Source organism: Ranitomeya imitator, chromosome 1 (genome assembly GCF_032444005.1).
Source record: "Ranitomeya imitator isolate aRanImi1 chromosome 1, aRanImi1.pri, whole genome shotgun sequence".
In the NCBI taxonomy this organism is placed as follows: Eukaryota; Metazoa; Chordata; class Amphibia; order Anura; family Dendrobatidae; genus Ranitomeya; species Ranitomeya imitator.
The window spans coordinates 18,153,143-18,177,506 of NC_091282.1; the positions used below are offsets into that span (position 1 = coordinate 18,153,143).

The 24,364-nt window shown below is 49.8% G+C and overlaps 1 protein-coding gene across 1 annotated transcript; it reads left to right on the plus strand.

Moving 5' to 3' along the window:
• Positions 1–8,622: 8,622 nt before the first annotated feature.
• Positions 8,623–23,269, plus strand: CCL27 (C-C motif chemokine ligand 27). The gene is made up of 3 exons (XM_069745851.1): positions 8,623–8,775; positions 17,821–17,947; positions 20,970–23,269. The coding sequence occupies exons 1-3, from the start codon at positions 8,634–8,636 to the stop codon at positions 21,058–21,060; spliced, it is 360 nt and encodes a 119-aa protein (XP_069601952.1). The 5' UTR covers positions 8,623–8,633; the 3' UTR covers positions 21,061–23,269.
• Positions 23,270–24,364: the final 1,095 nt, after the last annotated feature.

Here is a 24,364-nt window from a genome sequence, read left to right on the forward strand (position 1 = left end):
GCAGAGTGATAAGGAGAGGAGGGGATGAGGAGGGGAGGGGGATGATGAGAGCATGGGGGTGAGGAGATTAGAGGGGAGGAAAAGGGGAATAAAGGGAAGAGGTAGATAAGGTGAAGAAGGTGGAATAAGGAGAAGATGGAGATGAGGAGAGCAAGGGATGAGGAAAGGAGGGGGATGAGGATAAGTGGGGATAAGAAGACAGCAATAAAGAGGGTAGGGGGATGAAGAGATGAGGAAGATGAGGAGAAGACGGGAACGAGGAGAAGTATGAGGAAAGCAGGATTAGGCAGAAGTAGGAGGAGGAGATAAGGGTGATGAATAGAAGGGTCTAAGGAGAGCAGGGAATGAGGAGGGATGGGGATGAGGAGAGGATGAGAATGAGGAGAGCAGGGGGTGAGGGGATAAGGAGAAGAGCGAAATGAGGAGTTTAGGAGAATGAGAAAAGAGGGATGAAGAGAGTTTAGGGAACAGGAGAAGGGGATGAGGAGAGGAAGGGGATGAGTTGAGGGGATGAGGAGAGGGGATGAGGAGAGGAGGGGGATGAGATGAGGAAGGGATGAGGAGTAGTGGGGAATCAGGAGAGGAGGGGGATGAGGAGAGGAGGGGAGTGAGAATAGGAGGTGGATAAGGAGAGGAGAAGGATGAGGATAGGAGGGGATGCATGAGGAAAGGAGGGAGATGAGGAGAAGAGGTTGATAAGGAGAGGAGTGGGACGAGGAAAGTAAGAGGATGAGTACAGGAGTTGAGGAGGGGAATAAGAAGAGGAGAATGTGAAGAGGAGGGTGAAAAGCAGAAGAGGGATACAAGGAGAGGAGGGGGATGAAGGGAGGAGGGGGACGAGAAGAAAAGGGGATGAGGTGAGGAAGGGATGAGGAGTGGTGGGGGATGAGGAAAGGAGGAGGATGAAGAAAAGAAAGATATTAGACCTACTTACAGCCAAAACTAACGGACAATACTCTGTACTCCTCCTTCTAGACTTGTCCTCTGCTTTCAACACAGTTGACCACTGCCTCCTACTACAGATCCTCTCCTCCTTTGGCATCAAAGACCTCGCCCTATCCTGGATCTCCTCATACCTTTCCAACCACATATTCAGCGTCTCCCACTCCCACACTACCTCCTCATCATCCCACCCTCTCTCTGTTGGAGTCCCCCAAGGATCTGTTCTAGGACCCTACTCTTCTCAATCTATACACTTGGCTTGGGACAACTCATAAAGTCTCATGGATTCCAGTACCACCTTTATGCTGATGACACTCAGACTGTCCAGAATCCCGGATTATCTATCAGCCATATCCTCCTTCTTCTCCTCTCGTTTCCTCAAGCTCAATGTGGACAAAACTGAACTCATCATCTTTCCTCCATCTCATAGATCTTCCTTACCTGACCTATCTATCGCAATTAATGACATCACGCTTTCCCCCGTACCGGAAGTCCGCTGCCTCAAAGTAACCCTTTGACTCTGCCCTGTCCTTCAAACCGCACATCCAAGCTCTTTCCACCTCTTGTCGCCTCCAGCTCAAAAATATCTCCAGAATCCGTCCTTTCCTCAACCGTCAATCTACTAAAATGCTTGTGCATGCCCTCACCATCTCCCGCCTTGACTACTGCAACATCCTTTTCTGCGGCCTCCCTGCTAACACCCTTGCACCTCTCCAGTCCAACCTTAACTCTGCTGCCCGACTAATCCATCTCTCTCCTCGCTACTCCTCCGCATTCCCTCTGCAAATCTCTTCACTGGGTCCTATTCCCTCAGCGTATCCAGTTCAAATTACTAATACTGACCTACAAAGCCATCCACAACCTGTCTCCTCCATATATCTCTGAACTAATCTCCCGATATCTTCCCTCACGTAATCTCAAGTCCTCCCAAGACCTCCTATTCTCCTCCACACTTATCCGCTCCTCACCCAACCGCCTCAGACTTCTCCAGAATATCCCTCATCCTCTGGAATTCTTTGCCCCAACACATCCGACTATCAACCACATTCGGATCCTTCAGACGGAACCTGAAAACTCATCTCTTCAGGAAAGCCTACAGCCTGCACTGACCCCGCTGCCTCCTCATCACTACCGGAGCTACCGCCTCACCAACACCGGAGCTACCGCCTCACCAACACCGGAGCTACCGCCTCACCAACACCGGAGCTACCGCCTCACCAACACCAGAGCTACCGCCTCACCAACACCGGAGCTACCGCCTCACCAACACCGGAGCTACCGCCTCACCAACACCGGAGCTACCGCCTCACCAACACCGGAGCTACCGCCTCACCAACACCGGAGCTACCGCCTCACCAACACCGGAGCTACCGCCTCACCAACACCGGAGCTACCGCCTCACCAACACCGGAGCTACCGCCTCACCAACACCGGAGCTACCGCCTCACCAACACCGGAGCTACCGCCTCACCAACACCGGAGCTCCTGCAACCCTCAACCTACTGTCTCCTTCCCCATAATCCTGTAGAATGTAACCCCGCAAGGGCAGGTTCCTCGCCCCTCTGTATCAGTCTGCCATTATTAGTTTACTGTGATATCTGTAACTTGTATGTAACAACTTCTCATGTACAGCACCATGGAATCAATGGTGCTATATAATTAAATCTACTATATAACTGTCTAAGGGTCACTTCCGTCTGTCTTTCTGTCTGTCTTTCTGTCACAGATATTCATTGATCACGGCCTCTGTCATGGAAATCCAAGTCGCTGATTGGTCGTGGCAAAACGCCCACGACCAATCAGCGACAGGCACAGTCCGGCCGCAAAATGGCCGCTCCTTCCTCCCCGCAGTCAGCGCCCGCTCCATACTCCCCTCCAGTCAGCCCTCACACAGGGTTAATGGCTGCGTTACACCGCGTTATGCCGCGGTGTAACGCACTCCATTAACGCTGCTATTAACCCTGTGTGACCAACTTTTTTACTATTGATGCTGCCTATGCAGCATCAATAGCAAAAATATCTAATGTTAAAAATAGTCAAAAAAATAAAAAATCGTTATATACTCACCGTCCCCTGGCCCCTCGGATCCACAACAGGCCTTTCCCGCTGCTCGCGACGTTCCGGTGACCGCTCCATGCATTGCGATCTCGCGAGATGATGACGTGGCGGTCTCGCGAGACCACTACATCAACATCTCGCGAGACCGCAAGGTACCGCGCGCCCAATCAGCGACATTGCCATATGGGATTTAAATCTCGCTTCACTGATTGGTCGCACCCAGCCGACATTGGCGCGGGATTTAAATCCCGCTTCGCTGATTGATCGTGCCCATTCAGCGACATTGGAGCAGGATTTAAATCCCACTTCGCTGATTGCTCGTGCCCAGCCGGCGTGACAATTCAGCGACATTGCCGCGGGATTTAAATCCCATTTCGCTGATTGGTCTCGCCTAGCCGGCGCGAGCGACCAATCAGCGACATTGGCGCGGGATTGAAATCCCGCTTCGCTGATTAGTCGCGCCCAGCCCGCTCATACAGGGTTAATGCCAGCGGTAACGGACCGCGTTATGCCGCGGGTAACGCACTACGTTACCACTGCTATTAACCCTGTGTGTCCCCAACTTTTTACTATTGATGCTGCCTATGCAGCATCAATAGTAAAAAGATGTAATGTTAAAAATAATAAAAAAAACCAAAAACCTGCTATTCACACCTTCCGTTGTCCGCTGAGCCGCTCGCGCCGGCCGCCATCTTCCGTTCCCAGAGATGCATTGCGAAATTACCCAGAAGACTTAGCGGTCTCGTGAGACCGCTAAGTCATCTGGGTAATTTCGCAATGCATCTTGGGAACGGAAGATGGCGACAGCCGCGTTTATCGCCAGAGCTTCGCTAGATTGGATCCCGGCGGGTGAGTATAGAACTATTTTTTATATTTTTTTTAACAGGGATATGGTGCCCACACTGCTATATACTACGTGGGCTGTGTTATATACCGCGTGGCTGCTATATACAGTACTACCTGGCCAGTGTTACATACTATGTGGGCTGTGTTATGTACTGCGTGGGCTGTGCTATATATTACGTGGCCAGTGTTCTATACTGCATGGGCTGTGCTATATATTACGTGGCCAGTGTTATATACTGCGTGGGCTGTGTTATATATTATGTGGCCTGTTTTATATAGTACATCGCCTGTGTTATATACTTCGTGGCTGCTATATACTGCGTGGGCTGTGTTATATAATGTTTGGGCTGTGTTATATACTGCGTGGCCACTGTTATATATTGCGTGGCCTGTATTAACGCATCGGGTATTCTACAATATGTATGTACAGTCATGGCCAAAAGTATTGACACCCCTGCAATTCTGTCAGATAATACTCAGTTTCTTCCTGAAAATGATTGCAAACACAAATTCTTTGGTATTATTATCTTCATTTAATTTGTCTTTTTATGAAAAAACACAAAAGAGAATGAAGCAAAAAGCAAAACATTGATCATTTCACACAAAACTCCAAAAATGGGCCAGACAAAAGTATTGGCACCCTCAGCCTAATACTTGGTTGCACAACCTTTAGCCAAAATAACTGCGACCAACCACTTCCGGTAACCATCAATGAGTTTCTTACAATGCTCTGCTGGAATTTTAGACCATTCTTCTTTGGCAAACTGCTCCAGGTCCCTGATATTTGAAGGGTGCCTTCTCCAAACTGCCATTTTTAGATCTCTTCACAGGTGTTCTATGGGATTCAGGTCTGGACTCATTGCTGGCCACCTTAGAAGTCTCCAGTGCTTTCTCTCAAACCATTTTCTAGTGCTTTTTGAAGTGTGTTTTGGGTCATTGTCCTGCTGGAAGACCCATGACCTCTGAGGGAGACCCAGCTTTCTCACACTGGGCCCTACATTATGCTGTAAAATTTGTTGGTAGTCTTCAGACTTCATAATGCGATGCACACGGTCAAGCAGTCCAGTGCCAGAGGCAGCAAAGCAACCCCAAAACATCAGGGAACCTCCGCCATGTTTGACTGTAGGGACTGTGTTCTTTTCTTTGAATGCCTCTTTTTTTCTCCTGTAAACTCTATGTTGATGCCTTTGCCCAAAAAGCTCTACTTTTGTCTCATCTGACCAGAGAAAATTCTTCCAAAACGTTTTAGGCTTTTTCAGGTAAGTTTTGGCAAACTCCAGCCTGGCTTTTTTATGTCTCGGGGTAAGAAGTGGGGTCTTCCTGGGTCTCATACCATACAGTCCCTTTTCATTCAGACGCCGACGGATAGTACGGGTTGACACTGTTGTACCCTCGGACTGCTGGGCAGCATGAACTTGTTTGGATGTTAGTCGAGGTTCTATATCCAACATCCGCACAATCTTGCGTTGAAATCTCTTGTCAATTTTCCTTTTCCGTCCACATCTAGGGAGGTTAGCCACAGTGCCATGGGCTTTACACTTCTTGATGACACTGCGCACGGTAGACACAGGAACATTCAGGTCTTTGGAGATGGACTTGTAGCCTTGAGATTGCTCATGCTTCCTCACAATTTGGTTTCTCAAGTCCTCAGACAGTTCTTTGGTCTTCTTTCTTTTCTCCATGCTCAATGTGATCACACAAGGACACAGGACAGAGGTTGAGTCAACTTTAATCCAAGTCAACTGGCTGCAAGTGTGATTTAGTTATTGCCAACACCTGTTAGGTGCCACGGGTAAGTTACAGGTGCTGTTAATTACACTAATTAGAGAAGCATCACATGATTTTTCCAACGGTGCCAATACTTTTGTCCACCCACTTTTTTATGTTTGGTGTGGAATTATATCCAATTTGGCTTTAGGACAAATTTTTGTGTGTTTTTCTCATTTAAGACAAATTAAATGAAGATAATAATACCAAATAATTTGTGTTTGCAATCATTTTCAGGAAGAAACTGAGTATTATCTGACAGAATTGCAGGGGTGTGAATACTTTTGGCCATGACTGTATGTATGTATATAGCAGTCACACAGTATATAGCACAGGCCACGTAGTATTTGTTTGCTATATACTACAAGGCTCCTATATACTACGTGGCCTGTGCTATATACTATGTGCATATTCTACGTGCATATTATACGTGCATATTCTAGAATACCCGGTGCGTTAGAATCGGGCCACCATCTAGTAATAATAATATTAGGATAGGAGGAGGATGAGTACAGGAGGTGAATGAAAGGAGGTTGATAAGCACCGGAGGTGGATGAGAGGAGTGGGTTGAGGAGAGAAGGAATGGTGGGGATGAGCAGACCACGGGGATGAGGAGAGGATAAAAAGATAAGAAAACAAGATAGAGTTTAAGATGAGGAGAATAATGGTGAAAAGAGGTGGATGAGGGGACGAAGAGGATGAAGGGAGGAGGGGGATGAGGAAAGGAGTGAGATGAAAGGGATGAGAAGAGGAAAAGGAAAGGGTATGAAGAGAATAGGAGGTTGAGGAGAATAAGGGGATGAGGACAGGAGAAGAATGAGAAGCGGAGAGGATGAGGAGAGGAGAGGAATGAAGAGAAGAGTTTATACATTGTAGACTGTGAGCGCTCGCGGGCAGTGTCCTCTCTTCTACTGTACCAGTCATGACTTATGTTGTTTAATATTATTGTACCTGTTCTTTATTATGTATACCCCTCCTCACATGTAAAGCGCCATGGAATAAATGGCGCTATAATAAATAATAAAGGAATGAGGAGAGAAGGCAGATGAGGGGAGGAGGGAGATGAGGAAAAGCGATGAATGAGAAGAAAAAGATAAGGAAAGGGGATGAAGAATTAGGGGGATGAGGAGAGGAAAGGATGAGGAGAAGTATCGGATGAAGAGTGTAAGGCTGTGAGGAGAGGATAAGAATATAAGAAAAGGAGATGAAAAGAGTATAGGATGAGGAGAATAATGATGAGAAGAAGGGGATTAGGTGAGGAAGGGGATGAGGAGTAGAGGGGGAATGAGGGGAGGTGGGAGATGAGGGGGATGAGGAGAGGAGGGAGATGAGGAGATGAGGGAAATGAGGTGAGGAAAAGAATAAAGAAAGGGGTGAAGAGAATAGATGGTTGAGGAGAATATGGGGATGAGGTTAGGAGAAGAATGAGAATGAGGAGAAGAACTTAATAGTCCCGTTGAAGGGAATGAGGGAAGGAGGGTGATGAGAAAAAGGATTGTGAAAGGGGTTGGAGAGAGTAGGGATTGAGGACAAAAAATGGAACAGGAGAATAATGTTGAGGACAGGAGAAGTATCAGGAGAGGAGGGGGCTGAGGAGAAGTGGGGGATGAGGAAAGAATAAGATGAAGAGAGAATAGGATGAGGAGAATAAGGTGATGAGAAGTGGGGATGAGAAGAGGAGGGAGATGAGGGGTTCGAGGACAGGAGGGGGATGAGGAGTGCAGGGGTATGAGGATAGGAGGGTGTTGATGAGAGGAGAGGGATGAGAACAGAAGGTGGATGAGTAGAGGAGGGGGATGTTGAGAGTAGGGGGATAAGGAGAGGTGAATGTGGAGAGTAGGGGGACAAGCAGAAGAGGGGTATGAGGAGCGGAGGGGGACGAGGAGAGAAGGGGGATGAGTACAGGAGGTGGATGATGGGGGGAATGAAGAATGGATAAGGAAAGGGCATGATGAGGTATAGAATGACGAGAATAATGTGATGAGGTGACGAGAAGAGGGCATGAGGAGAGTATAAGGATACATAAAGGGAATGAAGAGAGTAGGGGGTTCTGGAGAATAAGGGGATGAGGACAGGAGAAGAATGAGAAGACGAGGGGGATGAGGAGCAGATGAGGAGACGAGGGGGATGAGAAGATGAGGAGACGAGGGGGATGAGGAGAGGATGAGGAGACGAGGGGGATGAGGAGACGAGGGGGATGAGGAGAGGATGAGGAGAGGATGAGGAGACGAGGGGGATGAGAAGATGAGGAGACGAGGGGGATGAGGAGAGGATGAGGAGACGAGGGGGATGAGGAGAGGAGCTTATACTCCTGTCACGGGCTGATCAGATTTTCTGTGTGCAGAGGTGATGATGGGTGGAGTACCTGTCGGCCGGAGATTCAGACTGTTTCTTTGGCCACGGTCAGTACGTCTCCATCCTGATCTCCTTCGGTTCCTCCTCGTAGTATAGAGCGGCAGTGCAGTATACAGAATAATGTCCGGAGCCAGATATACAGAGCACCGGGCCCAGTCCACAGGCTGTAAAGCAAAAATGAGGCCTAGATTTATAGGAGCAGATGAAACTACAGAAGTAAAGAATCACACATGGTGCCATATCCACGTGTCCTACAGGAGATCACCCCAACCATGAGGGCAAGGACATCCTGACTTCTACAGCCCAAAGGGAGTCATTGTGCGGCCCCACATGCAATTATTAGAAGAACCGAACAGAGGACACAATTATAGGAAACAATTAGGCTGACTTCACACATTGCGTTCAGGTTACTATTTTTTTCTGATAAATCCACATTTTTGCCATAATATTGGAGAATTGTGGTAATATACCGTATTGTGTTTTCTTCATCATCGGTGTGAAAAAAAATACAACACAGCTTTAGAGGAAACAATTAGAGGGGCGATTAGAAGACGGTAATACGAAAGTGTTTATAGGAAACAATTTATAGATGTGATCGGAGGCGGACGGTTTCTTTCATATTCCTGTTATTATAGAGACATCCCCAGGTGACGCCGCCTGAGGACATGGGGTGGGACAGCAGAGATATAAGGGAAGGTGAATCTGCACGTTTCCCCAGATCCGCAGCACCCAGCTCCACAACCATGGCCTCCAGAGTCCTCGTCCTCCTGCTGCTCCTCCTGGTCTACATCGCAGTCACACAGCAAGGTAAGAGGCAGCAGAGGCCAGAGCCGAGAGACCCCGAGACCCCCGGACACATTACTGATAGATCATAGGACACCTCAATATTTACATAGGGCTGAGCTGTGACTGTCAGCGCCTGGGGTCAGGGATGATGGGAGTGATACATAATGTATGCAATTACATAGTGGACCACAGTCTCTCCATGTTGTCTCAGACCACAGCTTCTCCCACAGTCCCAGGCCACTGCTCCACCAACTGTCCCGGGCCACTGCTCCACCAACTGTCCCGGGCCACTGCTCCACCAACTGTCCCAGGCCACTGCTCCACCAACTGTCCCAGGCCACTGCTCCACCAACTGTCCCGGGCCACTGCTCCACCAACTGTCCCAGGCCACTGCTCCACCAACTGTCCCAGGCCACTGCTCCACCAACTGTCCCAGGCCACTGCTCCACCAACTGTCCCAGGCCACTGCTCCACCAACTGTCCCAGGCCACTGCTCCACCAACTGTCCCAGGCCACTGCTCCACCAACTGTCCCAGACCACTGCCCCACCAGCTGTCCCAGGCCACTGCCCCACCAACTGTCCCAGGCCACTGCTCCACCAACTGTCCCAGGCCACTGCTCCACCAACTGTCCCAGGCCACTGCTCCACCAACTGTCCCGGGCCACTGCTCCACCAACTGTCCCAGGCCACTGCTCCACCAACTGTCCCGGGCCACTGCTCCACCAACTGTCCCAGGCCACTGCTCCACCAACTGTCCCAGGCCACTGCTCCACCAACTGTTCCAGGCCACTGCTCCACCAGCTGTCACAGGCCACTGCTCCACCAACTGTCCCAGGCCACTGCTCCACCAACTGTCCCAGGCCACTGCTCCACCAACTGTCCCAGGCCACTGCTCCACCAACTGTCCCAGGCCACTGCTCCACCAACTGTCCCAGGCGACTGCTTCTCCCACTAATAGAGAATCGTGTGCACTACTAAGGAAGGTGCCGTAGTATGATCCCACACCATGAAGTAACACAAAATAAACTAGGCACTCAACTTAAGGATGAATTTTTTGACTTTTAATGTAGTCAAGGCAAAACGTTTCGGCCCCCTTTTGCCTTTCTCAGTTACGGTATGGTCACTTTCACAAAAGTATGGGGCGTTTAAAGAGGAAAAACCCCAATGGTTAAACAAGCCAGGGGACCTGAGTGTGTGCACGTGCCTGGAGAAAGACGCAGCGCACCTAGCACTTTATAGTTTATTCCTCCTCTATGACTAAGAGGCCAGGGTTATTTGGGACAGCCATCGAGGAGCGGGGGCGCCAATCTCATTCTTAATTTTAGGGTGCCAACCTCCGCTCTTAGGCAGGGCCAGGATAGGGATTGGTATTAGATGGTACATTGCCAATTCCCTGCCTAGGGCAAACATCTCCCCCTTTTTTTCAATATTGAAGTATCGTCACCTTTTTGTGTTCCTATTATTGGACACATTCTGATCTGGTTATTAGCTTTTCTACCTTACCCACTTAGGGCTTTTTGGGGGTAGAAGGGCCAGTTGACGGTGAGCGGGGGCGCCATTTGCGCAGGAATAGGGTGACAACTTCCGCTGGTAGCCAGTTCTAGAATAGGACCAGGCACTCCCTTGGCCTTTTCTATTGGTGACGAGATTGGTTTTTGTTGCTCCAGTTGTTAGATTTTAGATTGATTGAATAAAATTTATCTTTTAATATATATACATTGGAGATTCTTTCTGTGAATTGTCAAAAATTGTTTACTCCATATTTACTTTTTGTGCTGTGACCTATCCACAACAGCCCCCAATATACGATATTATGTCCACCACAGCCCCATGCAGTATTATGTCCACCACAGCCTCCTACTATATAGTATGATGTCCACCACAGCCCCCATATCATATACAGTATGGTGGCCACCACAGCACTCCATAAAGTATTATGGCCCCCACAGTCCCCTCTACAATATGGTCACCACAGCCTCCATTACAGTATGATGTCTCTAGCCACCAGAGCCCCATATACAGAATGATGTCCTCCCACAGCCCCCTATATAGTATTATGTCAGGATAGTCCAGGTATACAGTAATGTCCCCCATAGCCTCTTGTAATGTCCCATTAAGTGGCAATATAATATAAGAAAACAAAAAAAAAAGCTTATCCTCCTCCAGCCTGGGCTCCCCGTCCAGCACAGCCTGACACTTCTGCTATCTGGTATAGCAGCGGGCACTGGGCGTTCCTGTGTGCGCCATCTCCATCAGCAATCTGGTTGGAAGTAGTCTGTGTTCTGATGGAGCTCTCAACAGAGCAGGGAGCTGATTACACCAATGGGGGGCGCTCACATCAATTGTTTTCGCGTCTAATAGACTTTCATACAATTGAGTGCAGGGAAGGAGCAACGGCTGGGGTGCAGGCGAAGAGAGGGGTGAGAAATGTTAGTGACTGACATTGCACCCTGGCCGTCAGTGTGCTGAATGCCAGCGGCCGGAGGGAGGTGTCAGGTGGCCGCAGGCATTCAGCAGCATCATTTTTTAAAGTGCGCCCATCTCGGAAGACAAGAGGTAGCGCGCTAGGTGGGTGCCTACACTGCCTACTCCTTGTCTTGCCCCTGCCTCCAACTATGTCAAACCACCGACCCTCCCGTTTTCTTAGGGCAAAGCTCCTCCCACTATTTGAAAATTGTCCTATTGGACAGGTAACACTTTTGCTTTCACCAACCGATAACTATATAAAATGTGACTTTTATTATATTGATTAGAACATCAATCTCTCTGTACACTGCTCAAAATTAACAGTCAAAGTAATAGAAGGTTTATGACTTAGGAATCCAGTATATAGACAACGTTGCACCGAAGTGGCTGCAATCTATGTGTAGTGGCTACCGGCTGAAGTATGGATGTAATGTGGTCTCTGAAGCATCAGTGTCAGAGCACGGTCACACAGTCAGTGTTTTACATCGGTATTTTACATCAGTATTCATAGCCAAAACCAGGAGAGGAATGACCAGAGGAAAAGTATACAGTGGGGGGAAAAAGTATTTAGTCCCCCACCAATTGTGCAATTTCTCCCACTTAAAAAGATGAGAGCGGCCTGTAATAGACATCATAGGTAGACTACAACTACGAGAGTCACAATGAGAAAACAAATCCAGAAAATCACCCTGTCTGATTTGGTAAGATTTATTTTTCAAATTATGGTGGAAAATAAGTATTTGGTCATTAGCAAAAGTCAATCTCAATATTTTGTTATATATCCTTTATTGGCAATGACAGAGGTAAAACGTTTTCTGTAAGTCTTCACAAGGTTGGCACAGACTGTTGGGGGTATGTTGGCCCATTCCTCCATGCAGATCTCCTCTAGAGCGGTGATGTTTTGGACCTGTCACTGGGCAACATGGACTTTCATCTCCCTCCAAAGGTTTTCTATGGGGTATCTGGAGACTGGCTAGGCCACTCCAGGACCTACATATGCCTCTTATGAAGCCACTCCTTCAATGCTCTGGCGGTGTGTTTGGGATCATTATCACACTGAAAGACCTATCCACGTTTCATCTTCAATGCCCTTGCTGATAGAAGGAGGTTTGCACTCAAAATCTCACGATACATGGCCACATTCATTCTTTCATGTACACAGATCAGTTGTCCTGGTCCCTTTGCAAAGAAACAGCCCCAAAGCATGATGTTGCCACCCCCATGCTTCACAGTAGGTATGGTGTTCTTTAGATGCAACTCAGCATTCTGTCTCCTCCAAACATGACGAGCTTTGTTTCTACCAAACAGTTCTAGTTTGGTTTCATCAAACCATATGACATTCTCCCAGTACTCTTGTGGATAATCCAAATGCTCTCTAGCAAACTTCAGACGGGCCCGGACATGTACTGGCTTAAGCAGGGGGGCACTTCTGGCACTGCAGGATCTGAGTCCCTGGCTGCATAGTGTGTTACTGATTTTAGCCTTTGTTTACGGTGGTCCTAGCTCTATGCAGATAATTCACTTGGTCCCCCCGTGTGGTTCTGGGATTTTTGCTCACCGTTCTTGTGATCATTTTGACCCCACGGGATGAGATCTTGCATGGAGCCCCAGATCGAGGGAGATTATCAGTGGTCTTGTATGTCTTGCATTTTCTTATTATTGCTCCCACAGTTGATTTCATCACACCAAGTTGCTTGCCTATTACAGATTCAGTCTTCCCAGCCTGGTGCAGGGCTACAATTTTGATTATTTTTGATATATATAGCCACACACACATACATGTATATATACTACATAGTCTCCTTTATTATGTATATTGCCATCCCTTATTATACAGTGCCCTTGGAGCGCCCCCAGACGCAGGGCCGCGGGTTACTCGCTACCGGTCCTCTCTGTCTCGGTTCTAGGGTTGTCACGGTGGCTGGACCCGGTCCGTGACCCTGCTAAGAGGCGTCCAATGAAAGGGTGGTGTAAGTTTGTCAAGGATTCGTGACGCCACCTGTGGTATTCGGTCAGGGTGAACGACGCTGCTTAGGGGCCCGCTGGGGTGATGGAATGGCAGCTAGATGGTATACCTTCTCACAGGCGAAGTATATCCCCAGGACTTCCCAGTAGTGTAGGTGGCGATGGTGTGAGGCGCAGTTAATAACGAGGACACAGGTTTGCAGTCTCTTTACCTTTTTACTGATGACTTCGGGATCCGCAATCCAGAGCACTGCTAACAGGGCTGGCTGAGACTGGCCGGTCCGAAGGCACATCCAGAGTTCCCTTTGCAGGTGGAAATCAGTGCCTACCACTAGCACCTATGTGTTGTAGTCCTTCCCTGCTGAGCATTCGGGATAGTCCTCACAACTTTCGTATTCGTTCTTTTTCTCTCTCCGTCCCCCAAGTATATCTGGCTAGGACGCACCCGTTTGACGGGAAGGCTCGGAGCTATTCTGGGACCCTAGAGACGCCTCTCTCCAACTTTGCCCCCTATGTCTGCTTAGGTGATGTAAGGTAGACAGCCAACCTATAATCAACTGTCCTGCTGTTGTTTGAAGTAATGCTTGGAGTCAGTTACTTCCTCGGCGTTCCGGCCACCGGCTACGCGCCTCAGTAGGATGTTGCCGATCTCGGGGCACGACTCCTACTGGCTCTCCTTTGTGCTGTGATCTCGTTTCTCACTTCTCCACAATATCCTTCGCTTCGTGTCCTTCCTTAGGATGCCGCCGCAAGGTAGTGCAGGCGCGGCTCCGTAACGATCTGTCCTTCTGCTAGGTACCTGCCAGGATCCCACCCCTGACAGGTCCTCCCTGGAGCTCTCCCAGGCTGCGTTCTGTCTAACTTCCTATCCGAGCCTCAGTTTTACCAGAGTGTGAGGAGTGGCCTAGTACATAGTGCCTTTTGCTCCCCCTGGTGGCCGGAGTGTGAAGTGTAATGTGTGACTATGATACCTGGTCAGATGAACTCCTTTAGTGCAATCAGACATAACATCACTCCCCTTAGTGGCAGAGCGACATTACTGCAACGACCAGGACTCTGGGGCGCTGCACCCTCTCTTGTTATGTACAGCACTGTCCCTTACATACTGGATTATATAGAGCCCTGTTTTATTACATACCATCCTGTCTTGTTAGCTGTAATGCAATGATGGCTGATGGAGCATGGAAAAGCTTCTTTTCTAATGGAGGAGCTGATGGACAGGTAGTCTGGTCACCGGCTCCTCCATCAACAGTCATTTTATATCTAACAAGAGAGGGGACTATGTAATAAAAGAGGGCGCTGTGAATAACAAAAATAACAAGAATACACTATGTAAGAGACAGCACTGTACATAACAGCAGAGAAAGCTATATAATAAGGCACAGCATCATATATAACTAGAGAGGATGGTATGTAATAAGGGACAGTGTTATACATGATAAAAGAGGAAACTATGTAACTAAGGATGGTGTTATACATGATAAGTGAGTATACTATATACTAAGGGACTGTGTTAAACATAAGTAAGTAAACAATATACTAAGGGACTGTGTTAGATATAATAAGTGTGTACCACCTCCATTACTGCTTTCTCCCCCAACACCCACATCTTTGCCCTTTCCACCACCTCCATCATTGCCTTCTCCCCACCACCTATCATTGCCTCCTACCCCACCACCCCATTATTGTCCTTTCCACAGCCACCATCATTGCTTTCTCCCCCACCACCCCATCATTGCCCTCTCTGTGACTCCCATCATTGTTTTTTCCCCATCACCCCACCATTGCCCTCTCCTCCACCTACACACACACACACAGCACCATTCACCTCTCTGCACATTCCCCCGCAGCACTACGCATGCACACACACACAGCACCTCACACCTCTCCGCATGCTCTCCCGCAGCATCACTGTCACCAGCAGCTTCCTCTCTCTGGCACAGCCGCGATGCTGAATGATGACGTCATCCAGCCATGCTGCTGACTGCTGTGTGAGACAGGATGTGAGGGCAGGAAGCAGGATGGATTGCATGGATGTTTCTCTGCCCGCCACACATGAGGTCAATCTGGCTAGGGGCCCCCCGTGGCTAGATAAACAGGCCAGATTGCCCTCATTATTAGCCACCCTGCAGTGGCACCACCTCCACCTCTGGGCCCCTATGCAGCGGCACCGGCTGCACATGCAGTTTGCCCGCTCCTGAGCGATTCAGCAGTGCCACTAACAAATAATGTCCATTTGGCTGAAAAAAAAAACAGCCCCCCCACCAGCAGCATTATCAAGGAACTATATGGCTCCTCCCACTGTGTCAGGTCGCGGCTCCTCCCACTGAGTCAGGTCGCAGCTCCTCCCACTGAGTCAGATCGCAGCTCCTCCCACTGAGTCAGGTCGCAGCTCCTCCCACTGAGTCAGGTCGCAGCTCCTTCCACTGTGCCAGGTCGCAGCTCCTTCCACTGTGCCAGGTCGCAGCTCCTTCCACTGTGCCAAGTTGCAGCTCCTCCCACTGTGTCAGGTCGTGGCTCCTCCCATTGTAAGTTCACAGCTCCTCCCACTGTGTCAGGTCACAGTTCCTCACACTGTATCAGGTCACAGCTCCTCACACTGTGTCATGTCACAGCTCCTCACACTGTGTCAGGTCACAGCTCCTCACACTATGTCATGTCACAGCTCCTCACACTGTGTTGTCAGGTCACAGCTCCTCACACTGTGTCAGGTCATGGCTCCTCCCACTGTGTCAGGTCACAGCTCCTCACACTATGTCATGTCACAGCTCCTCCCACTGTGTCAGGTTGCGGCTCCTCACACTGTGTCAGGTCACTGCTCCTCTTACTGTGTCAGGTCGCAGATTCTCTCACGGTGTCAGGTTTCTGCTCCTCTCACTGTGTCAGGTCACAGCTCCTCCCATTGTGTCAGGTCACAGCTCCTCACACTGTGTCAGGTCACGGCTCCTCCCACTGTGTCAGGTCGTGGCTCCTCTCACTGTGTCAGGTTGCTGCTCCTCTCACTGTGTCAGGTCACAGCTTCTCTCACTGTGTCAGGTCACGGCTACTCCCACTGTGTCAGGTTTTGGCTCCTCCCACTGTGTCAGGTTTCTGCTCCTCTAACTGTGTCAGGTCACAGCTCCTCCCATTGTGTCAGGTCGCGGCTCTTCTCACTGTGTCAGGTCATGGCTCCTCCCACTGTGTCAGGTCACGGCTCCTCTCAATGTGTCAGGTTGCTGCTCCTCTCACTGTGTCAGGTCACAGCTTCTCTCACTGTGTCAGGTCACGGCTACTCCCACTGTGTCAGGTCACAGCTCCTCCCACTGTCAGGTTTCTGCTCCTCTCACTGTTTCAGGTCACAGCTCCTCACACTGTGTCAGGTCACGGCTCTTCCCACTGTGTCAGGTTGCAGCTCCTCACACTGTGTCAGGTCACGGCTCTTCCCACTGTGTCAGGTTTCGGCTCCTCCCACTATGTCAGGTTTCTGCTCCTCTCACTGTGTCAGGTCACAGCTCCTCCATTGTGTCAGGTCACGGCTCCTCTCACTGTGTCAGGTCACAGCTCCTCACACTGTGTCAGGTCACGGCTCTTCCCACTGTGTCAGGTCACAGCTCCTCACACTGTGTCAGGTCACGGCTCTTCCCACTGTGTCAGGTCACGGCTCCTCCCACTGTGTCAGGTCGCGGCTCCTCTCACTGTGTCAGGTCACAGCTCCTCCATTGTGTCAGGTCGCGGCTCCTCTCACTGTGTCAGGTCACAGCTCCTCCATTGTGTCAGGTCGCGGCTCCTCTCACTGTGTCAGGTCACAGCTCCTCCATTGTGTCAGGTCGCGGCTCCTCTCACTGTGTCAGGTTTCGGCTCCTCCCACTGATTCAGGTCACGGCTCCTCCCACTGTGTCAGGTCGCTGCTCCTCTCACTGTGTCAGGTCACGGCTACTCCCACTGTGTCAGGTTGTGGCTCCTCCCACTGTGTCAGGGCACAGCTTCTCTCACTGTGTCAGGTCATGGCTCCTCCCACTGTGTCAGGTTGTGGCTCCTCCCACTGTGTCAGGGCACAGCTTCTCTCACTGTGTCAGGTCATGGCTCCTCCCACTGTGTCAGGTTTTGGCTCCTCCCACTGTGTCAGTTCACAGCTCCTCCCACTGTGTCAGGTTTTGGCTCCTCCCACTGTGTCAGTTCACAGCTCCTCCCACTGTGTCAGGTTTCAGCTCCTCCCACTGTGTCAGTTCACAGCTCCTCACACTGTGTCAGACCACAAAAGCTCTGAGCACATTGTCCTCAGTCTCTGTTGCTGCCCTACCATGCTGTGACATTACAGGCAGGGGCAGGTCCGGCTCATGCATTATCTTTGATTCCCTGGTCCATTATTATATCTGGCTGATCCTCCAGTTTGCTGAGATCGGGGGCAGTTGATGACCTGCCGCTGTCCCGGGACCACCTCCATACTCAGCCGCCTGGTCCTGGGGTCTTGTGTCTGGCAGCGCTCAGTGGCATGTTACCTACCACGGCACGGCCACGGGTAATGTGGGCATTGATGGAGTCCAGGCTTCGTGCTGTTCGATGACTCCAGTGTCTGTTCCTCACCTCAGATATATAGGGATTATTGCTCCCCCCATACTGACCCATCCCTTCCTCCTGCCTTGTGTCTTCCTCAGGTTTGCCGCCATCGTCCGCTTCTTGTTGCACCCAGCTGGCTAAGCGCATCCCAAAGAACATGCTGCAGAAAGTGACCAAGGTCCAGTTCCAGAAGAAGGACGGGATCTGCAGCCTGAAGGCCATCGTGTGAGTCTTCCAGCAGGGGCTCCTCACCTGGGCTCGGCTCCTCCTGAATGGAGATGATTGTGGGGCCGCAGGAAGAACTAGAGGCAGTCCACGGTACCACAGATAGGACAAGTCTGTGAACTCTAGAGGCAGTCCACGGTACCACAGATAGGACAAGTCTGTGAACTCTAGAGGCAGTCCACGATACCACAGATAGGACAAGTCTGCGAACTCTAGAGGCAGTCCACGGTACCACAGATAGTCCACGTCTGTGAACTCTAGAGGCAGTCCACAGTACCACAGATAGTCCACATCTGTGAACTCTAGAGGCAGTCCACGGTACCACAGATAGGACGTCTGTGAACTCTAGAGGCAGTCCACGGTACCACAGATAGGACAAGTCTGTGAACTCTAGAGGCAGTCCACGGTACCACAGATAGGACAAGTCTGCGAACTCTAGAGGCAGTCCACGGTACCACAGATAGTCCACGTCTGTGAACTCTAGAGGCAGTCCACAGTACCACAGATAGGACGTCTGTGAACTCTAGAGGCAGTCCACGGTACCACAGATAGGACAAGTCTGTGAACTCTAGAGGCAGTCCACAGTACCACAGATAGGACAAGTCTGTGAACTCTAGAGGCAGTCCACGGTACCACAGATAGGATGTCTGTGAACTCTAGAGGCAGTCCACAGTACCACAGATAGGATGTCTGTGAACTCTAGAGGCAGTCCACGGTACCACAGATAGGACAAGTCTGTGAACTCTAGAGGCAGTCCACGGTACCACAGATAGGACAAGTCTGTGAACTCTAGAGGCAGTCCACAGTACCACAGATAGGACGTCTGTGAACTCTACAGGCAGTCCACGGTACCACAGATAGGACAAGTCTGTGAACTCTAGATGGGCAGTCCATGGTACCACAGATAGGACAAGTCTGTGAACTCTAGATGGGCAGTCCACGGTACCACAGATAGGACAAGTCTGTGAACTCTAGATGGGCAGTCCACGGTACCACAGATAGAAGTCTGTGAACTCTAGATGGGCAGTCCACGGTACCACAGATAGGACAAGTCTGTGAACTCTAGATGGGCAGTCCACGGTACCACAGATAGGACAAGTCTGTGAACTCTAGATGGGCAGTCCACGGTACCACAGATAGGACAAGTCTGTGAACTCTAGATGGGCAGTCCATGGTACCACAGATAGGACAAGTCTGTGAACTCTAGATGGGCAGTCCACGGTACCACAGATAGGACAAGTCTGTGAACTCTAGATGGGCAGTCCACGGTACCACAGATAGGACAAGTCTGTGAACTCTAGATGGGCAGTCCACGGTACCACAGATAGGACAAGTCTGTGAACTCTAGATGGGCAGTCCACGGTACCACAGATAGGACAAGTCTGTGAACTCTAGATGGGCAGTCCACGGTACCACAGATAGGACAAGTCTGTGAACTCTAGATGGGCAGTCCACGGTACCACAGATAGGACAAGTCTGTGAACTCTAGATGGGCAGTCCATGGTACCACAGATAGGACAAGTCTGTGAACTCTAGAGGCAGTCCACGGTACCACAGATAGGACAAGTCTGTGAACTCTAGAGGCAGTCCACAGTACCACAGATAGAACGTCCTTGCTCCACGTCAGGTGATATAGTACAGGCTCGCACCTTCTTGTTACCCATAGAAGGTCATACAGTTGTGGGCGAGCAGAGATCAGGACCCCAATTATGAGCCGGAATAGAGACCCTCTGTACAGTATGGCCACCATGTAATACCAGTTACACATCCCCCGACCAATGTCAGCGAGAGAACCCATAGGGGGCGCACACAGAGATACAACCATCGGGCCCTGATATCTGAGGGCCCCAGTGTACAAAGATATGACCCCTCACCGTGCTTCACTGCTGAGTACCGGGAGGGGCCATCTGTGACTCCCAGCAGATTCCTGGCAGACCCCGGAAGACCCCTTTAATGCTAATAGCATATTTCCATCGCTGCTCGAGTCCTGAGTAATAAACAATCAGATTCCATGTCACGAGCTGCGAGGAGGAATGTGGTCGGGTCTGAACCTGTCCGACCATCAGACACAATGTAACAGGTGGGAAGAGGAAGGAACAGAAATTGTGCCCAGTCCAGTGTGTATCCAGTCCAGTGTGTGCCCAGTCCAGTGTGTGCCCAGTCCAATATGTGCCCAGTGCAGTATGTGCCCTGTCCAGTGTGTGCCCAGTCCAGTGTGTGCCCAGTCCAATATGTGCCCAGTCCAATATGTGCCCTGTCCAGTGTGTGCCCTGTCCAGTGTGTGCCCAGTCCAGTATGTTCCCAGTATAGAATGTTCCCAGTCCAGTGTGTGCCCAGTATAGGATGTGCCCAGTATAGAATGTTCCCAGTCCAGTATGCTCCCAGTCCAGTGTGTGTCCAGTATAGGATGTGCCCAGTATAGAATGTTCCCAGTCCAGTATGCTCCCAGTCCAGTGTGTGTCCAGTATAGGATGTGCCCAGTATAGAATGTTCCCAGTCCAGTATGCTCCCAGTCCAGTGTGTGTCCAGTATAGGATGTGCCCAGTATAGAATGTTCCCAGTCCAGTATGCTCCCAGTCCAGTGTGTGCCCAGTATAGGATGTGCCCAGTATAGAATGTTCCCAGTCCAGTGTGTGCCCAGTCCAGTGTGTGCTCTGTCCAGTGTGTGTCCAGTCCAGTATGTTCCCAGTCCAGTGTGTGCCCAGTATAGGATGTGCCCAGTATAGAATGTTCCCAGTCCAGTATGCTCCCAGTCCAGTGTGTGCCCAGTATAGGATGTGCCCAGTATAGAATGTTCCCAGTCCAGTGTGTGCCCAGTCCAGTGTGTGCTCTGTCCAGTGTGTGTCCAGTCCAGTATGTTCCCAGTCCAGTACGTTCCCAGTATAGAATGTTCCCAGTCCAGTATGTGCCCAGTCCAGTGTGTGTCCAGAGCAGAGCGCCCCCTGTGTACACTGACCGTACCCTCGCTCTTTATTCGCACCCCGTCACCCCTGATTTTCCCCCTCTCGTGCTTTTCCCACAGGCTGCTTGTGGAGAACCAGCTGAAGTGTATGGACCCCACTAACCGTGTCCTGCAGCAGTGGGTCCGGAGACATCGTCCGAGGCTCCAGTGAGCGGAGCGCTGGGAGGGTGGAGCGCGTCCCCTGCGGGTACCGGACGTGTCTTCCACCGCTATCTCCATGATGGTTTCACAGACTGGGGGGCACAAGGATCGTGTTGGGGTACTGACCCCCAAGGCCTCACCCCCTCTTCTGCGTCTTTCTCACAGACTTTAGGGCCGATTCTCCAAAGGTTTTGCACAAAAAAAAAACTGGCGTAAAAGATTTGCATGCAATGTTGGGACTTATTAAGGTGTATGCGCCAGAATTCTGAATGAAGCCGCCATGATTATACGTCTCCGTCTTTGTTCACTGACATCAAGCAGAGATCCTGAAGACGTCAGTCTGGATGTGAAACCCGCAGCCGAGTCCGGCGCACACAGATCACTGGATCCCGTGCCGGCAATGCTCTGTGAGCGCCCCGTATCACGGCCACCATGCTGCGCGGACGCCCGGGCGCAGGGCTCAGACATTGCCCCGGATTCACGCACAATAAACTCGCCATGTACAGATCTCCGCTTGCTGTCAGTGGATGAGATCACTCTTTGTAAAGAGAGAATTTTCTAAAATTCAGTTCCGGATATTGTTTTTGCCTTATTTGCAGAATACAGCCGAACGTCATTGGAGTCAGTGGGAGAATAATCGGGCGAATATGTTCGGTAACGATCGTCAAACACCAATATGGCAAATCCAGATTCCGCCACCGATTCCGAACATTCTCGCTCAACACTAAATTACAGCTACCAAAGTGTGCACGTTTAATGATTACATGTACAGATAGAGAATGTATCACCCTCATCATCCTCCTCCTCACCACTCATCACCCTCATCACTCATCACCCTCCTCCTCACCACTCATCTCCCTCATCATACTCCTCCTCATCACTTACGTGTATCAATATTACAGCAACAAGAATCAGTAATTCGGTTATTGGGGTCTCCTAAGCCTGGCACATACTGGGGTCCTCGCTCATCTTCAGCTTGTTTCTCTCGTTTCCGCTTGTCTGGGACACGGACGTCCTGTAGATTGTAAGCTCTTGTGACCGGGATGTTTTGGATTTTTATTTTATATCACAGGCAAATAATAAAACTGTTCATTCTCCACTGGTCTGCAGAGCGTTTCGCTGACTTTGCCATCTTCTAGGGCTCGGTCACGGACTTGCAGAACCTTTTCCAAGGTTTGTCCCATACATTGATTAGGCACAGCAATGCCCCATGAAGCCTCCACATGACAGCCCACCTGCAGGACCAGCATTCAGAGAGCATCCATTACACTGGAAGATACTGTACAGTTGGGGAGAAAAGTCAGATAAAATCTAGAAATACAAAAATTCACACTTCCCAACCTCCATGGAGCCATCCCACCGTCCTGTCCCTGCAGCTGAAAAACACCCCCATAGCATAATGCTGCCACCACCATGTTTCACTGTTAGGATTGTATTGGGCAGGTGATGAGCAGGGCCTGGTTTTCTCCACACGTGTCGCTTAGAATTATCACCATTAAAGGTCTATCTTCATCTCATCAGACCAGAGAATCTTATTTCTCATAGTCTGCGAGTCCTTCATGTGTTTTTTAGCAAACTCTATGCAGCTTTCATATGTCTTGCACTGAGGAGAGGCTTCCGTCAGGCCGCTCTGCCATAAAGGCCCGACTAGTGGAGGCTGCAGTGATAGTTGACTTTGTGGAACTTTCTCCCATCTCCCTACTGCATCTCTGGAGCTCAGCCACAGTGATCTTGGGGTTCTTTACCCCTCTCCAAGGCTCTTCTCCCACGATTGCTCAGTTTGGCTGGACGGCCAGGTCTAGGAAGACTTCTGGTGGTCCCAAACTTCTTCCATTTAAGGATTATGGAGGCCACTGTGCTCTTAGGAACCTTGAGTACTGCAGAAATTTTGTTGTAACCTTGTCCAGATCTGTGCCTTGCCACAATTCTGTCTCTGAGCTCCTTGGCCGGTTCCTTTGACCTCATGATTCTCATTTGGTCTGACCTGCACTGTGATCTGTGAGGTCTTATATAGACAGGTGTGCGCCGCTCCAAATCAAGTCCTATCAGTTTAATTACACACAGCTGGACTCCAATGAAGGAGTAGAACCATCTCAAGGAGGATCACAAGGAAATGGGCAGCATGTGACTTACATATGAGGGTCTGAGCAAAGGGGCTGAATACTTATGACCATGGGATATTTCCGTTTTCCTTTTTAATAAATTTGCAAAAAAACACATTTCTGTTGTTTTTTTTCAGTTAAGATGTGGTGCAGAGTGAACATTAATGAGAAAAAAATGAACTTTTTTGAATTTACCAAATGGCTGCAATTAAACAAAGAGTGAAAAATTTAAAGGGATCTGAATACTTTCCGAACCTACTGGATGTGTGGGAGGGCTATAGGTGCATCATACTGTGTGTGGGGAATGTACTGTGGGGACATTATACTGTGTGGGGGAATGTACTGTGGGGACATCATACTGTGTGTGTAGGAAGGTATTGTGGGGACATCATACTGTGGGGGTACTATGGGGACATCATACTGTGTGTAGGGGGAATGTACTGTGAGGACATCATACTGGATGTGGGGGAATGTACTGTGGGGACATCATACTATGTGTGGGGACATCATACTATGTGTGGGGGCAAATGTACTGTGGGGACATCATACTGTGTGGGTGAAATGTACTGTGAGGACATCGTACTGTGTGTGGGGAAATGTACTGTGGGAACATCATACTGTGTGGGTGGGGGGAATGTACTGTGGGGACATCATACTGTGTGTGGGGGAATGACCTGAGGACATCATACTGTGTGTGGGGGAATGACCTGAGGACATCATACTGTGTGTGGGGGAATGTACTCTGAGGACATCATACTGTGTGTGGGTGGAATGAACTCTGAGGACATCATACTGTGTGTGTGGGGAATGTGCTGTAGGGACATCATACTGTGTGGGGGAATGTACTGTGAGGACATCATGCGGTGTGTGGGGAGGAATGTACAGTGGGGACATCATACTGTGTGTGGGGAGGAATGTACTGTGGGGACATCATACTGTGTGTGGGGGAATGTACTGTGAGGACATCATGCGGTGTGTGGGGAGGAATGTACTGTGGGGACATCATACTGTGTGTGGGGGAATGTACTGTGGGGACATCATACTGTGTGTGGGGGAATGAACTGTGAGGACATCATACTGTGTGTGGGGGGAATGTACTGTGATTACATCATACTGTGTGTGGGGGAATGTACTGTGAGGACATCATACTGTGTATGGGGGGAATGTACTGTGATTACATCATACTGTGTGTGGGTGGAATGAACTGTGAGG